The 18,559-nt window shown below is 37.2% G+C and overlaps 1 protein-coding gene across 6 annotated transcripts in view; it reads right to left on the reverse strand.

Annotated features, from left to right (window-relative positions):
• Nucleotides 1-2,406: 2,406 nt before the first annotated feature.
• Nucleotides 2,407-18,559, reverse strand: part of LOC137657826 (retinol dehydrogenase 13-like) — an 84,203-nt gene continuing 68,050 nt past the window's right edge. For all 6 annotated transcript variants that reach the window (XM_068392396.1, XM_068392395.1, XM_068392393.1 and 3 more), the window contains 6 exons: nt 17,552-17,704; nt 16,537-16,725; nt 7,359-7,517; nt 5,842-5,961; nt 4,108-4,315; nt 2,407-2,847 (listed from right to left, as the gene is read on the reverse strand). In XM_068392396.1, the coding sequence (XP_068248497.1) occupies nt 2,739-2,847; nt 4,108-4,315; nt 5,842-5,961; nt 7,359-7,517; nt 16,537-16,725; nt 17,552-17,704 (938 nt within the window). In that variant the 3' untranslated portion in view covers nt 2,407-2,738. The remainder of the gene's footprint in view (nt 2,848-4,107; nt 4,316-5,841; nt 5,962-7,358; nt 7,518-16,536; nt 16,726-17,551; nt 17,705-18,559) is intronic.

An 18,559-nucleotide genomic window follows, 5' to 3' on the forward strand; every position in this document is an offset into this window, starting at 1 on the left:
GGGGCATGTAATCTAATGCTATGATAAGGTCTCCTCAAAATATATGGCCTTGTCAAATGTGTTAGCAATAGCAAGTGAAAGGTGAGTACAGTAGTGCGAAGCAACTGTTTACAAGAGTTATCTTCCAGAAGTCTGGACAGCAGCAGAATGGGTCCATTCCAGGCCAGTAGCAGTGCTTTTATAAGAGCCAGAAGTCAATATCCGTTTCAGAACAGGCTATGGTAAAACTGTTGGTTTCTTGCAGTAGAAGATGCGGACCCCATCTCAATCTCACGAGTTATGAACGCCTTAAATTATTCCAGTACACCCTAATCTAAATGGTGACAAATAATTACCCACATGATTGGTCAGCGCAGAACAGATGAGCAACGAGGTAATATTTACTTACAAGTGAGCCACAATGAAGCAGAAACCATCATAGAAATGTGATATGAATAATAGGTAAGCATATATTTCAATTTCATGTCACTTACATGAACCATATATTTTCAAACTAGCTATCTTGTGCTTATTATGCATTTTATGACCATTACTATTGTTGAAAATCACTCGCTCTTTGGTATTTCCCAAACCAAAATCATGGTTTCTCTTTCCCACTGGGATCCCCAGGGTTGCGTTCAAGTGGGGGTAAGAAACTCATATTCATGGTCGTAAATGGATAAAACACAAGATAGAGAGTAGGAAAAATATATGGTTCATACATTTTTAGCTAAAATTTAAAGTATCATACTGTATTTAGGTATTTTTTTCTCACTTTGAATGATAATAAGATATAATTTATCTATAAATTACAATGTATTTAAGACAAACCCCCCATGAAAACTTACATTTAAAATGGGAAAAATCACAAGAACACCACCTAACATAAGGTTCCCCACCTAACCTAACCTATGAGCCGCATACTTAACTAAAAGGTGGCATAGCCTCTTAGACTGGCGTATTCTTGGCATACCCCTAGACAGTCTCAGCCATATGTATGCTTCCTATCCAGCTTCCCTCCAGACAAGGTAACACTAAATCATAATACTAAGTAAATTGTAAAACAAACGTCTTCTTATCATATTCTGGACCAAAGTAAACTATAACTCTCACTCTCACTCTCACTCTCTCTCTCTCTCTCTCCACATTTCTGTGAGAATTATGAGAGCATGAAATCCTAGGTCAGGTTAGGAATAAGGTGGAGGCAAAGTCTCCCAAATGAGTAAGCAAATAGTATCCATTACATTTCATTCATTGTTCAAACTTATTGGCAATATAGGCTAAAGTAATTGAAAAATTGGCTAGGTCTATACTTAAGCCAATATCACTTTTTATTTTCCAAACAAGTACTTAGAGTCGTTTGTCCTTAATAATAATGACGAAGTCTTTGTAGTTTGTTGATACAAAGTGAAAACCCACATTTTACAAACAGACACAAGAACATCACCTAACCTAAGCAACCTTACCTAACCTAACCTAACTTAAGACTGCCGTACTCTTATCTTACCCTCTTCCAACGAACTATATTCACCTTATAATCACATCTAACCTCAAGGTAGGCACTCAAAATAATATGGGATTTACGTTACTAACTTAAATTAAACGAAATAAAAGTATAATAAATTAGACCTATGACTGGCTGACACAAACTGCCAAGAAAAATAAACAAGGCAAAATTATGCCATTAAGATATTTACATAATAACAGACATAAATGACATTACCTGTGATTTCTTTATGGGAAAACTTTGAAATGGAGTGACGAAATTATATATAAATAACATCAACTCAATTTGACTGTGATTTCTTCAAGAGAACTTCAGACTTTTAACTTAAAATGAAGCAACACTTGCCCAGTGTTGCCAGATGAGTTAGTCTAAAGATCCCCAAAACTCACGATAAAAAATCCTCAAAATAATCCAAAAATCCCCAAATATATTTTCTTCTGATCCTGTAGGCTTCACTCATATAGAAATTACTTATTTTACTTCATATAACTGTAAGCAAGCGAATTAAAAAATAAATACATATAAAGGCTTACCGATCTTTGTCTCTTCTTCATATAAATTTGTACAGAATATCCCAACCAGACACCCAAAAAAACCCAAATCTAGGGATAAATCCCTATATTTGGCAACACTGCATCCTTCTTTACAAATTGACGCAATCCTCCAGGACAACTACATTATTGGTTGAAGTTTAATTCATTAAAATCATAAAAGAGAAAAAAAATCGCATGGCTTAGGTGTGAATGGTTAATTTTGTTTATTGGAAAATGAAAATATAGATGTTTAAATACTTTCTTTATAAGATCGGTCCTCTGTATAATCCACTTCTACATTTATTACATGAATCGATTATCAACAGTATGATTATCTTGCTTGAAAAAAAAATTCGTAAATTCCTGGAAAGAAGTTTTTATCTAAAAAACTACATGTGATTCATATTTTCCATGATTAGAGCATTATTTACCAATAATTTAATCTCGAAGAGTTCCGATCTCTGCTTAATAAAAGCCATGTCCAAGATGGAGTTTATTTGCTCAAGAAAAACTAAATACACAAATGGGACTACAACTGGGCTGTGATTACTAAGAAATAAAGATAAAATAAAGACTTATGGAGGCTCCTGAAGCTGGAAAGCAAATAATTGTAATAGCTAGATAGACAGACACGTGATAGACACAGATCATAGAGGAGGATGAATGTAGTAAAAATATATAAAGTCACATAGCAACAGAATTGTTCATGTCTTTACACCTTAAACGCTGTAATGGTCCAATCCGACTAATCGAAGGCTTGTATCCCAAAGGCGGTGGGCATCATCATCGCATTCGCCTCTAGGGTGCGGCTTTTTCTCTGCGCAGTCACTGAAGGGAAAATTGTTTGTTAGCACACATATTGTAATTATTATTAAATGCTAAGTTACAACCCTAGTTGGAAAAGCAGGATGCTATAAGCCCAGGGGCCCCAACAGGGAAAATAGCCCATTGAGGAAAGGAAACAACAAAAAAATGGAATATTTTAAGAATAGTAACATTAGATTAAATATTTCCTATATAAACTATAAAAACTTTAACAAAACAAGAGGAAGTGAAACTAGATAAAACAGTGTGCCCGAGTGTACCCTCAAGCAAGAAAATTCTAACCCAAGACAGTGGAAGACCATGGTACAGAGGCTATGGCACTACCCAAGACTAGAGAACAATGGTTTGATTTTGGAGTGTCCTTCTCATAGAAGAGCTGCTTACCATAGCTAAAGAGTCTCTTTTACCCTTACCAAGAGGAAAGTAGCCACTGAACAATTGCATTGCAATAGTTAACCCCTTGGGTGAAGAAGAATTGTTTAGTAATCTCAGTGTTGTCGGGTGTATGAGGACAGAGGAGAATCTGTAAAAAATAGGCCAGACTATTCGGTGTCTGTGTAGGCAAAGGGAAAGAACCGTAACCAGAGAGAAGGGTCCAATGTAGTACTGTCTGGCCAGTCAAAGGACCCCTCTTATCATTATTGTCATTACGAGCTAAGCTATAACTCTAATTGGAAAGGCAGCATGCTTATGCCCAAAGGCTCCAACAAGGAAAAATAGCCCAGTGAGGAAAAGAAACAAGGAAATAAATAGACTACAAGAGAGGTAAAGAATCATTAAAAGAAAATATTTTAAGAACAGAAAATTAAGATATTTCGTATATATACTATGAAAAATAAGAAAAAAAAATACAGAGGAAGAGAAATAAGATAGAATAGTGTGCCTGATAGTACCTTCAAGGAAGAGAACTCTACCCTAAGATAGTGGAAGAGCATTGTAAAAAGTATTAGTCATTTGTATCAACATGCCGACGTCCTTATATTTCCAGTAGCCCTACACAATAAAAATAGTAAAGATTGTAATATCTGAGAGAGAGAGAGAGAGAGAGAGAGAGAGAGAGAGAGAGAGAGAGAGAGAGAGAGAGAGAGAGAGAGAGAGAGAGAGAGAGAGAGAGAGAGAGAGATCCTTAATCATTCATTACGTTCCTATATTTAATTACAAACGAATAATTAAATTTAAAAACGAAACAATTTGTAACAAGGCTATAAATGATAGGAAATTGGTTATACTAAAGACCAAATGCGCCATTTAAGCAGAACTTACCTGTAATACTTTCCAGTCTGGTTGGCTAGGCTTTCGTCCACAGCGCAGTATATTGTCGTCTGAGCACCGCGTTCGACGGTCTTAAAGAAGAATTGTCCAAAGAAATGGAAGGCCCAGTGGATGAAGTCATTAACAGACTCGTGTATGTGGCGGCCAAGCTCTGTCTGGACTACTCCCGGATGTAAAGAATATGTTGTGACTCCTGTGCCTGTAAAAATACGATTATATAGTTGAGTTAGCCATGAATTCCGTTTTCTTTTATAACTGATTGGCTAAGAAAGAAAATGGATAATCAGAATTTCACAGGATAAACTTATTTAATTACATCCTAGCAAAGAAAGAATAAAATATTTGTTTTGGTGATTTTACGATCAGATATCTTACATTTTCCAAGGTATATTGGAACCTAACACACCCAGGACATCAGTCTTTCACGTGTGCAAAATAATTGAATTTCTTATGAAGTACAAATTAACTCGTATTGATTTTATGAAGATATTTTGTACTGTTCAGTACGCTTCATTGATGGGGGAACATTTTCAAAATTAAGAGACTTAACCACACGGTAAACGTGTTACGTTCATTAAGATGAAAAAAAAAACAGTTCCCAAATTCAGTTATAAACCTTTCATGAGCTAATAAATAAAAGTTATATTTCACGACTTTTCCCATTCACAACCGCACATTTACCCACTGGAGGCTCTTATTTAACTCTAGTTTAACAATATTGAGAAAAGGCATGTCTAAGTTTAACCAGTTTCCCTATAAATTTCTTTTAACGAAATAAAAAAGATCTTTGGTTCCATAAGAAGAAAAAAGGGTTTCATTGTAGTGTATTACATGGCAATGTATCCTAGTATTCCAACTACTTTTTCTTATAGGAAAAATTACGCTCCCTTCGAAAATAACACTCGTTCCCGTCGCAAATGAATAGTTACAGAAATATATATACATCTATATCCTCCGATAATGGGGGACCCCCTTTGGGAACCCGGGGTTTTGGGTGGGGAAAACATACTGGGGAACCGATATATAACCGTAAATCAGTCCGAAAAAAGTACCAGTATCCTAATATGACTGTTTAAACTAGCGTTAAAAATCAATGATAGGATAAGTAAAGGTTATAGTACAAAACAGAATTCTATGTCTTAATTTTCGCTAAATAAAACAAGGCAAAAAGATTGTGGATATTCTCATAAGTCAAAGATTTGATACGTATATATGGATGAGATCATGGGAAGGGGTAGATGGAGATGGTCTGGAAATGCTCCTCGCACTCCCTAAGAGAGATTAGTTCACCAAACGTTCATCTAGGTCTCCCACAAGGCACTAGAAGAGTTGGAAGACCCAGGCCTACATGGAAGCATGAAGTAGGAGATATTGAATTAAAAGCTCTATCTGAGACGACTGGCGAAATCTAACCAAGGCCCTTTGCGTCAATGGGCGTAGGAGGAGATGATGACGATATATCTTCATGGGTTGTTCACATATAAAATAATTAGGACAATGCATTTAACATTTCACTAATCTAATATGAAAAGTATTTCGACACCTTGAGAAAAACTATATTGAAGGAAAATTTGGTATTATAATACAGGCCTATCATGAAATGTTTTCATAAACTAAATTCGCATTACACTGAATGTACGTGTTTTAAGTTAGCGATAAAATGGAATGAACATGCATCGCATTCCTAAATGCACAAACTAGGTAAAAAAGAAAAAAACTACCCACCTTGAAGTTTTTTGGCAAGCTCTCTTGAAAACAACACATTGGCTAGTTTGCTTTGACAGTAGGCCTCTTTTGCATCATAGGTTTCGGTCCTCATCAGGTCTTCCCAGTGCATCCTTCCCTCTGCATATAAGGGAAGAATAATTCATTAGTCAGTCTTTTAAGTTCTACGCAAAATAAAATGTATGATGACAACTATTCTCTTTCTGACTGTTGATACCTTAATGTGGGTAGAGGGTTAGCACATAGCCATGATCAGCAAAGCTGTGCTGGTAAGGGCCACCCATACTGTAGTCAATTCTATTTAGTTAGGCAGATTTGCACTGACTCGCAGGGGGGCCCTTTTAGCTCGGAAAAGTTTCATAACAGCGGATTGGTCGGAAATGTTTTTGTCTGACCAATCAGCTATTAGGAAACTTTTCCGAGCTAAAAGGGCACCCCTGCAAGTCGGTGTAAATCTGCCTCACTGAAAAGTATTGACTATAGGTGGGTTTGCTGTGAGCGATCAGACAAAAATCTCTCACCATCATCAATCCGCACTGGTCAGCGTGGAGATGAAAACTGGCCAAATCAGAGACATGAATTGACATGTCTGAGGCCTTTGTCCTGCAGTGGACTAGAAGTGGCTGCATTTGTTGTTGTTGTTGTTGTTATATTATAACTGATACAGTAGTCTTTTCAGATATAAAGCTATCTATGTGAAACATATTTAACTGAAGATGATTAAATTTTACTTAGATTAAACATGCTGTTGCAAATAATCTTTACTTTTATTTACAAAAGATTAAAACTAGAGTGAAGAATGAAAAGTAATAAATACGCATTGCAATAAAATAATTCAATATATTTTCTTCTGAATGCTTTTACTGTGGTAAGGATCAGCAGTAGACTATACCCTTCTAATAATAGTATAGATAAGAAGATTCTGAATCAACAATACGGGCTCTTGTTCCATAATGAAAAGCCTCTATTCAGAAATAAGCAACAAGCAAGATAAAGGATAAAATGCCTCCTCAGGGTAGCTGAGCAACTTTGTATCAACAAGCCCCAGGAGCTTAAGAGGCAAAACATATTTATTCATACATTTATTTACCTAATGATTCACTTACTTATTAGCAAATAAACCCCAATAGCTTTAGAAGCAAAATGTCTTAATCATACATTTATTTACTTAATCAATTAACTTATTTATTTGCAAATAAACCACAGTATCTTAAGAGGCAAAAGATATTTATTCACACGATTTTCACTTAATTACTTGAAAACAGACCCTTTACTTATTTGAAAAGACCCTTTACTTATTTGAAAACAGACCCTTTACTTATTTGAAAAGACCCTTTACTTATTTGAAAACAGACCCTTTACTTATTTGAAAAGACCCTTTACTTATTTGAAAACAGACCCTTTACTTATTTGCAAATAAACCCAATTATTTATATTCATATTTATATTTATTCATAAATCTATTTACTTAATTATTCACTTATTTGCTAATAAAAAAAAACCTCCTTGGAACTTACGGGTATGTGCAATCGACGACACAGTGACGATCCTAGACGGGGCTGCGGCCTTTACCTGATCCAGCAGGAGCAGAGTCAAGAGGAAGTGACCCAAGTGATTGGTACCCAGTTGCATCTCGAACCCATCTTTCGTCTCCCACCTTGGGCACATCATGACACCTATGGTAGGGGTATTGATGAGGGTCTTGAGAATTAGGACATAGGTACAGTACATATTTAGGGCATAGGTACAGTAGAGATTTAGGGCATAGGTACAGTAGAGAATTAGGGCATAGGTACAGTAGAGAATTAGGGCATAACTACAGTAAAGAATTAAAGCATAGGTACAGCAAAAAATTGGGGCAATGCTACAGTAGAGAATTAGGACATAGGTACAGTAGAGAATTAGGGCATAGCTACAGTAGAGAATTATGGCATAGCTACAGTAGAGAATTAGAACATAGGTACAGTAGAGAATTAGGGCATAGCTACAGTAGAGAATTATGGCATAGCTACAGTAGAGAATTAGAACATAGGTACAGTAGAGAATTAGGGCATAGCTACAGTAGAGAATTAGGGCATAGCTACAGTAGAGAATTAGAACATAGGTACAGTAGAGAATTATGGCATAGCTACAGTAGAGAATTAGAACATAGGTACAGTAGAGAATTAGGGCATAGCTACAGTAGAGAATTATGGCATAGCTACAGTAGAGAATTAGAACATAGGTACAGTAGAGAATTAGGGCATAGCTACAGTAGAGAATTAGGGCATAGCTACAGTAGAGAATTAGAACATAGGTACAGTAGAGAATTAGGGCATAGCTACAGTAGAGAATTAGGGCATAGCTACAGTAGAGAATTAGAACATAGGTACAGTAGAGAATTAGGGCATAGCTACAGTAGAGAATTAGAACATAGCTACAGTAGAGAATTAGGGCATAGCTACAGTAGAGAATTAGGGCATAGCTACAGTAGAGAATTAGGGCATAGCTACAGTAGAGAATTAGGGCATAGCTACAGTAGAGAATTAGAACATAGGTACAGTAGAGAATTAGGGCATAGCTACAGTAGAGAATTAGAACATAGGTACAGTAGAGAATTAGGGCATAGCTACAGTAGAGAATTAGAACATAGGTACAGTAGAGAATTAGGGCATAGCTACAGTAGAGAATTAGAACATAGGTACAGTAGAGAATTAGGGCATAGCTACAGTAGAGAATTAGAACATAGGTACAGTAGAGAATTAGGGCATAGCTACAGTAGAGAATTAGAACATAGGTACAGTAGAGAATTAGAACATAGGTACAGTAGAGAATTAGAACATAGGTACAGTAGAGAATTAGAACATAGGTACAGTAGAGAATTAGAACATAGGTACAGTAGAGAATTAGGGCATAGCTACAGTAGAGAATTAGGGCATAGCTACAGTAGAGAATTAGAACATAGGTACAGTAGAGAATTAGGGCATAGCTACAGTAGAGAATTAGAACATAGGTACAGTAGAGAATTAGGGCATAGCTACAGTAGAGAATTAGGGCATAGCTACAGTAGAGAATTAGGGCATAGGTACAGTAGAGAATTAGGGCATAGCTACAGTAGAGAATTAGGGCATAGGTACAGTAGAGAATTAGGGCATAGCTACAGTAGAGAATTAGGGCATAGGTACAGTAGAGAATTAGGGCATAGCTACAGTAGAGAATTAGGGCATAGGTACAGTAGAGAATTAGGGCATAGCTACAGTAGAGAATTAGAACATAGGTACAGTAGAGAATTAGGGCATAGCTACAGTAGAGAATTAGAACATAGGTACAGTAGAGAATTAGGGCATAGCTACAGTAGAGAATTAGAACATAGGTACAGTAGAGAATTAGGGCATAGCTACAGTAGAGAATTAGAACATAGGTACAGTAGAGAATTAGGGCATAGCTACAGTAGAGAATTAGGGCATAGCTACAGTAGAGAATTAGAACATAGGTACAGTAGAGAATTAGGGCATAGCTACAGTAGAGAATTAGAACATAGGTACAGTAGAGAATTAGGGCATAGCTACAGTAGAGAATTAGAACATAGGTACAGTAGAGAATTAGGGCATAGCTACAGTAGAGAATTAGAACATAGGTACAGTAGAGAATTAGGGCATAGCTACAGTAGAGAATTAGAACATAGGTACAGTAGAGAATTAGGGCATAGCTACAGTAGAGAATTAGAACATAGGTACAGTAGAGAATTAGGGCATAGCTACAGTAGAGAATTAGGGCATAGCTACAGTAGAGAATTAGGGCATAGGTACAGTAGAGAATTAGGGCATAGCTACAGTAGAGAATTAGAACATAGGTACAGTAGAGAATTAGGGCATAGCTACAGTAGAGAATTAGAACATAGCTACAGTAGAGAATTAGAACATAGCTACAGTAGAGAATTAGGGCATAGCTACAGTAGAGAATTAGAACATAGCTACAGTAGAGAATTAGGGCATAGCTACAGTAGAGAATTAGAACATAGGTACAGTAGAGAATTAGGGCATAGCTACAGTAGAGAATTAGAACATAGGTACAGTAGAGAATTAGAGCATAGCTACAGTAGAGAATTAGAACATAGGTACAGTAGAGAATTAGGGCATAGCTACAGTAGAGAATTAGAACATAGGTACAGTAGAGAATTAGAACATAGGTACGGTAGAGAATTAGGGCATAGCTACAGTAGAGAATTAGAACATAGGTACAGTAGAGAATTAGGGCATAGCTACAGTAGAGAATTAGGGCATAGCTACAGTAGAGAATTAGGGCATAGCTACAGTAGAGAATTAGGGCATAGCTACAGTAGAGAATTAGAACATAGGTACAGTAGAGAATTAGGGCATAGCTACAGTAGAGAATTAGAACATAGGTACAGTAGAGAATTAGGGCATAGCTACAGTAGAGAATTAGAACATAGGTACAGTAGAGAATTAGGGCATAGCTACAGTAGAGAATTAGAACATAGGTACAGTAGAGAATTAGGGCATAGCTACAGTAGAGAATTAGAACATAGGTACAGTAGAGAATTAGAACATAGGTACAGTAGAGAATTAGAGCATAGGTACAGTAGAGAATTAGAACATAGGTACAGTAGAGAATTAGAACATAGGTACAGTAGAGAATTAGAACATAGGTACAGTAGAGAATTAGGGCATAGCTACAGTAGAGAATTAGAACATAGCTACAGTAGAGAATTAGAACATAGGTACAGTAGAGAATTAGGGCATAGCTACAGTAGAGAATTAGAACATAGGTACAGTAGAGAATTAGGGCATAGCTACAGTAGAGAATTAGAACATAGGTACAGTAGAGAATTAGGGCATAGCTACAGTAGAGAATTAGAACATAGGTACAGTAGAGAATTAGGGCATAGCTACAGTAGAGAATTAGAACATAGGTACAGTAGAGAATTAGGGCATAGCTACAGTAGAGAATTAGGGCATAGCTACAGTAGAGAATTAGAACATAGGTACAGTAGAGAATTAGGGCATAGCTACAGTAGAGAATTAGAACATAGGTACAGTAGAGAATTATGGCATAGGTACAGTAGAGAATTAGGGCATAGCTACAGTAGAGAATTAGAACATAGGTACAGTAGAGAATTAGGGCATAGCTACAGTAGAGAATTAGAACATAGGTACAGTAGAGAATTAGGGCATAGCTACAGTAGAGAATTAGGGCATAGCTACAGTAGAGAATTAGAACATAGGTACAGTAGAGAATTGGGGCATAGCTACAGTAGAGAATTAGAACATAGGTACAGTAGAGAATTAGGGCATAGGTACAGTAGAGAATTAGGGCATAGCTACAGTAGAGAATTAGGGCATAGGTACAGTAGAGAATTAGGGCATAGCTACAGTAGAGAATTATGGCATAGGTACAGTAGAGAATTAGGGCATAGCTACAGTAGAGAATTAGAACATAGGTACAGTAGAGAATTAGGGCATAGCTACAGTAGAGAATTAGAACATAGCTACAGTAGAGAATTAGAACATAGGTACAGTAGAGAATTAGGGCATAGCTACAGTAGAGAATTAGGACATAGGTACAGTAGAGAATTAGGGCATAGCTACAGTAGAGAATTAGAACATAGGTACAGTAGAGAATTAGGGCATAGCTACAGTAGAGAATTAGAACATAGGTACAGTAGAGAATTAGGGCATAGGTACAGTAGAGAATTAGGGCATAGCTACAGTAGAGAATTAGAACATAGGTACAGTAGAGAATTAGGGCATAGCTACAGTAGAGAATTAGAACATAGGTACAGTAGAGAATTAGGGCATAGCTACAGTAGAGAATTAGAACATAGGTACAGTAGAGAATTAGGGCATAGCTACAGTAGAGAATTAGAACATAGGTACAGTAGAGAATTAGGGCATAGCTACAGTAGAGAATTAGAACATAGGTACAGTAGAGAATTAGGGCATAGCTACAGTAGAGAATTAGAACATAGCTACAGTAGAGAATTAGGGCATAGCTACAGTAGAGAATTAGAACATAGCTACAGTAGAGAATTAGGGCATAGCTACAGTAGAGAATTAGAACATAGCTACAGTAGAGAATTAGGGCATAGGTACAGTAGAGAATTAGAACATAGCTACAGTAGAGAATTAGAACATAGGTACAGTAGAGAATTAGGGCATAGCTACAGTAGAGAATTAGAACATAGGTACAGTAGAGAATTAGGGCATAGCTACAGTAGAGAATTAGAACATAGGTACAGTAGAGAATTAGAACATAGGTACAGTAGAGAATTAGGGCATAGGTACAGTAGAGAATTAGAACATAGGTACAGTAGAGAATTAGGGCATAGGTACAGTAGAGAATTAGAACATAGGTACAGTAGAGAATTAGGGCATAGCTACAGTAGAGAATTAGAACATAGGTACAGTAGAGAATTAGGGCATAGCTACAGTAGAGAATTAGAACATAGGTACAGTAGAGAATTAGGGCATAGGTACAGTAGAGAATTAGAACATAGGTACAGTAGAGAATTAGGGCATAGGTACAGTAGAGAATTAGAACATAGCTACAGTAGAGAATTAGAACATAGGTACAGTAGAGAATTAGGGCATAGCTACAGTAGAGAATTAGAACATAGGTACAGTAGAGAATTAGGGCATAGCTACAGTAGAGAATTAGAACATAGGTACAGTAGAGAATTAGGGCATAGCTACAGTAGAGATTTGAACATAGGTACAGTAGAGAATTAGGGCATAGCTACAGTAGAGAATTAGAACATAGGTACAGTAGAGAATTAGGGCATAGCTACAGTAGAGAATTAGAACATAGGTACAGTAGAGAATTAGGGCATAGCTACAGTAGAGAATTAGAACATAGGTACAGTAGAGAATTAGGGCATAGCTACAGTAGAGAATTAGAACATAGGTACAGTAGAGAATTATGGCATAGCTACAGTAGAGAATTAGGGCATAGCTACAGTAGAGAATTAGAACATAGGTACAGTAGAGAATTAGGGCATAGCTACAGTAGAGAATTAGAACATAGGTACAGTAGAGAATTAGGGCATAGGTACAGTAGAGAATTAGGGCATAGCTACAGTAGAGAATTAGAACATAGCTACAGTAGAGAATTAGGGCATAGCTACAGTAGAGAATTAGAACATAGCTACAGTAGAGAATTAGGGCATAGCTACAGTAGAGAATTAGAACATAGCTACAGTAGAGAATTATGGCATAGTTACAGTAGAGAATTAGGGCATAGCTACAGTAGAGAATTAGAACATAGGTACAGTAGAGAATTAGGGCATAGCTACAGTAGAGAATTAGAACATAGGTACAGTAGAGAATTAGGGCATAGCTACAGTAGAGAATTAGGGCATAGCTACAGTAGAGAATTAGGGCATAGCTACAGTAGAGAATTAGGGCATAGCTACAGTAGAGAATTAGGGCATAGGTACAGTAGAGAATTAGGGCATAGCTACAGTAGAGAATTAGAACATAGGTACAGTAGAGAATTAGGGCATAGCTACAGTAGAGAATTAGAACATAGGTACAGTAGAGAATTAGGGCATAGCTACAGTAGAGAATTAGAACATGGGTACAGTAGAGAATTAGAACATAGGTACAGTAGAGAATTAGAACATAGGTACAGTAGAGAATTAGAACATAGGTACAGTAGAGAATTAGGGCATAGCTACAGTAGAGAATTAGAACATAGGTACAGTAGAGAATTAGGGCATAGCTACAGTAGAGAATTAGAACATAGGTACAGTAGAGAATTAGGGCATAGGTACAGTAGAGAATTAGAACATAGGTACAGTAGAGAATTAGAACATAGGTACAGTAGAGAATTAGAACATAGGTACAGTAGAGAATTAGGGCATAGCTACAGTAGAGAATTAGAACATAGGTACAGTAGAGAATTAGGGCATAGCTACAGTAGAGAATTAGAACATAGGTACAGTAGAGAATTAGGGCATAGCTACAGTAGAGAATTAGAACATAGGTACAGTAGAGAATTAGGGCATAGCTACAGTAGAGAATTAGAACATAGGTACAGTAGAGAATTAGGGCATAGCTACAGTAGAGAATTAGAACATAGGTACAGTAGAGAATTAGGGCATAGCTACAGTAGAGAATTATGGCATAGCTACAGTAGAGAATTAGAACATAGGTACAGTAGAGAATTATGGCATAGCTACAGTAGAGAATTAGAACATAGGTACAGTAGAGAATTATGGCATAGCTACAGTAGAGAATTAGAACATAGGTACAGTAGAGAATTAGGGCATAGCTACAGTAGAGAATTATGGAATAGCTACAGTAGAGAATTAGAACATAGGTACAGTAGAGAATTAGGGCATAGGTACAGTAGAGAATTAGGACATAGGTACAGTAGAGAATTAGGGCATAGCTACAGTAGAGAATTATGGCATAGCTACAGTAGAGAATTAGAACATAGGTACAGTAGAGAATTAGGGCATAGCTACAGTAGAGAATTAGGGCATAGGTACAGTAGAGAATTAGGGCATAGCTACAGTAGAGAATTAGGGCATAGGTACAGTAGAGAATTAGGGCATAGCTACAGTAGAGAATTAGAACATAGGTACAGTAGAGAATTAGGGCATAGGTACAGTAGAGAATTAGGACATAGGTACAGTAGAGAATTAGGGCATAGCTACAGTAGAGAATTAGGGCATAGGTACAGTAGAGAATTAGGGCATAGCTACAGTAGAGAATTAGGGCATAGGTACAGTAGAGAATTAGGGCATAGCTACAGTACACATACAAATCTGGTGAGGATTTGAAGGCCCAAATTAAGGCAAAGTTACAGGACACTTACAAATCTGGTGATGATTCGAAGGTATACTTTAGGACACAGGTACTGTACACATACAAATCTGGTGGGGATTCGAAGGACAGAACCAGGACATAGGTACAGTACACATACAAATCTGGTGGGGATTCGAAGGACAGAACCAGGACATAGGTACAGTACACATACAAATCTGGTGGGGATTCGGAGGAAAGAACGAGGACACAGGTACAGTACACATACAAATCTGGTGGGGATTCGGAGGACAGAACGAGGACACAGGTACAGTACACATACAAATCTGGTGGGGATTCGGAGGACAGAACGAGGACACAGGTACAGTACACATACAAATCTGGTGGGGATTCGGAGGACAGAACGAGGACACAGGTACAGTACACATACAAATCTGGTGGGGATTCGGAGGACAGAACGAGGACACAGGTACAGTACACATACAAATCTGGTGGGGATTCGAAGGACAGAACGAGGACACAGGTACAGTACACATACAAATCTGGTGGGGATTCGGAGGGCAGAACGAGGACACAGGTACAGTACACATACAAATCTGGTGGGGATTCGGAGGACAGAACGAGGACACAGGTACAGTACACATACAAATCTGGTGGGGATTCGGAGGACAGAACGAGGACACAGGTACAGTACACATACAAATCTGGTGGGGATTCGAAGGACAGAACGAGGACACAGGTACAGTACACATACAAATCTGGTGGGGATTCGGAGGAAAGAACGAGGACACAGGTACAGTACACATACAAATCTGGTGGGGATTCGAAGGACAGAACGAGGACATAAGTACAGTACAAACACAAATCTGGTGAGAATTTGAGACTAAGTTGTAACAAGAGACAGTGATTCATTTGGCACTGCAAACTGGCGTTGCTGATACTATGGTCATTGACTATAAATTTATATAATAGTATATATATTTTAATTGGAGATAATATGTCTTCCCGTTTTTCAAATGCGGTTATTTCATCTCAAAGTCTTCATTTCATGATTACGACTATTCTTCCCTGTATTCCATAATACAAGGCATTTATTATTACAGTAATCACAGCCTCATCCTTTCAATTGGTAATAAGACAATCTATTTCATTAATCACCTCTAGGGTTGTTGTGGCCTGCTTGGTAACGTCTCTGCCTGGTGTTTGCCAGTCGGGGGTTCGAGTCCCACTCAGTCTCGTTTGTGCCATTAGTGTCTGCAACCTTATCATCCTTGTGAGCTAAGGTTGGAGGGGTTTGGAGGAGCCTATAGGTCTATCTGTTGAGTCCTCAGCAGCCATTGCCTGGCTGTCCCTGGTCCTAGCTTGGGTGGAGAGGGGCTTGGGCGCTGATTATATGATATATGGTCAGTCTCTAGGGCATTGTCCTGATTGATAGGGCAATGTCACTGTCCCTTGCCTGCCATTCATGAGCGGCCTTTAAACCTTTAAACGTTAGTCTCCCCTACGTAATAAAAAGTCTCTCTCTCTCTCTCTCTCTCTCTCTCTCTCTCTCTCTCTCTCTCTCTCTCTATATATATATATATATATATATATATATATATATATATATATATATATATATATATATATATATATATATATATATATACATATATATATATATATATATATACTGTATATATATATATATATTTTTCCGGTCACGCTCAGCAACATTGCCAGACGTATAAGTACTTGTTCTCTCCCTGTCCCTCAGGTAGGGGTGAGAAGAGGTAGTCACACCTTGGCGAGAGGGGTTATAGTCAGGAGTAGGAAGGGTTGAATCTGAGTGCATAGGAACCTAAACATTTACAGATATCCGTTATTTTTGACGGGTCGCATACACAAATGAAACAATAATTAATCGACAAGAATTGCTATCTGTTACCTGCATTGTTGATGAGACAGTGGATCTTTGGTTCCGTGTCCTTGAGCGTGGCAGCTGTGTTTCGCACGGACTCCAATGACGCCAGGTCGAGGTGGTAGACCCCTACTGTGTTGCCAGTGTCCTTGTGTATTTCCTCGGCCGCCAAGCGTGCTTTTTCCAGATCTCGACACAGCATAACGATCTTCGCCCCTGCGGGAGTTATTTTTATTATCATGATGATTATATTAAATTGTGGATTGAGAGAGAGAGAGAGAGAGAGAGAGAGAGAGAGAGAGAGAGAGAGAGAGAGAGAGAGTTGTGTGTATGATCGAAATACCCAAAAGCTTATATGGCAAGCACACGTTTACAGAACTTGAAAACAGACACTCGCGGAGAAAGCATTTTAAGATTTCTGTGACTCCTTTTGTTTCCTCATTTTTAGATGGATTAACCAGACAAGAAATTATTAAAAATATATGGGTGCATTAGTTGTGAATAGACGGGAGAACAGACAGTTAATTTGAATGTTTTTGAAGGTATGTGAATATTTCTTAAACAAGGCAAAACTCAAACGCATACACAAACACACACACATACACACACACATATATATATATATATATATATATATATATATATATATATATATATATATATATATAATATATATATATATATATATATATATATATATATATATATATATATAATTTACATTTATATATATATATATATATATATATATATATATATATATATATATATATATATATATATATATATATATTTATATCCATATATACTATTCAACCACCATCAAACACTTCAATTTAGTCTTCATATTTTTTATAACTCATCTAACCATACGTTTTCACATACTATTCGCCAATGTTAAACTCTAAATAAACAAACCCTCTCCCTTAAAAGAAAAAAAAAAAAAGAAAAAACCCCTCCCATCTCAAAACAGATTAATCTCAAGCAATCCCATCTTCAGCATCCAATGACAAAGTCCTTATACCCAAACCACCTCCCCTACCTCTCCTGGATAGATCCTTGGCGGTCTCCTTGCCGATGCCTGTGTTGGCACCCGTGATCACAACAGTCTTCCCATCCAGGCGAACCTTACTCTTACACTTCGGTCCCTGGAGCCATATCCTCAGAGCGGCCAAGCAGGTAGCGGCACCCACGACTGGAATATCCAAAATGGAACGATCAAATCGAACAGTTTAGATTTGGTTTATAAAATTTTGGGGTCATGTAGCCCAAGGCTGTAACGTGGAATATCATTTAGTACATGAGAGCAAAAATTGAAAGGAGGGTAAGCATGGGATGGAGAGCTTTTGGTAAATAAAATTAATTATGAAAGTAAAATGCACTTTCTGTAACAAAAAAAACTAATCAATCAGATGGGGGTATGTAGCCCAAGGCTGTAATGTGGAGTATCATTTAGTACATGAGAGCAAAAATTGAAAGGAGGGTAAGCATGGGATGGAGAGATTTTGGTAAATAAAATTAATTATGAAAGTAAAATGCACTTTCTGTAACAAAAAAACTAATCAATCAGATGGGGGTATGTAGCCAAAGGCTGTAACGTGGAATATCATCTAGTACATGAGAGCAAAAATTGAAAGGAGGGTAAGCATGGGATGGAGAGATTTTGGTAAACAAAATTAATTACGAAAGTAAAATGCTACTTTCTGTAAAAAGAACACTAATCAATCAGATGGGGGTATGTAGCCCAAGGCTGTAATGTGGAGTATCATTTAGTACATGAAAGCAAAAATTGAAAGGAGGATAAGCATGGGATGGAGAGCTTTTGGTAAACAAAATGAGATTATGAAATGTAAAATGCTACTTTCTATAAAAAGAAAACTAATCAATCAGATGGTCCTAACAGTATTAACTTTTGCATCGGAAATTTGGAACCTTACTATAGCCTTAGAACATAAGCTAGTTACAACTTAAAGAGCTATGGAAAGAATAATGATGGGAATAACATTAAGAGACAGAAAAAGGGCAACATGGATACGAGAGTAAACTAAAG

Source organism: Palaemon carinicauda, chromosome 18 (assembly GCF_036898095.1).
Source record: "Palaemon carinicauda isolate YSFRI2023 chromosome 18, ASM3689809v2, whole genome shotgun sequence".
In the NCBI taxonomy this organism is placed as follows: Eukaryota; Metazoa; Arthropoda; class Malacostraca; order Decapoda; family Palaemonidae; genus Palaemon; species Palaemon carinicauda.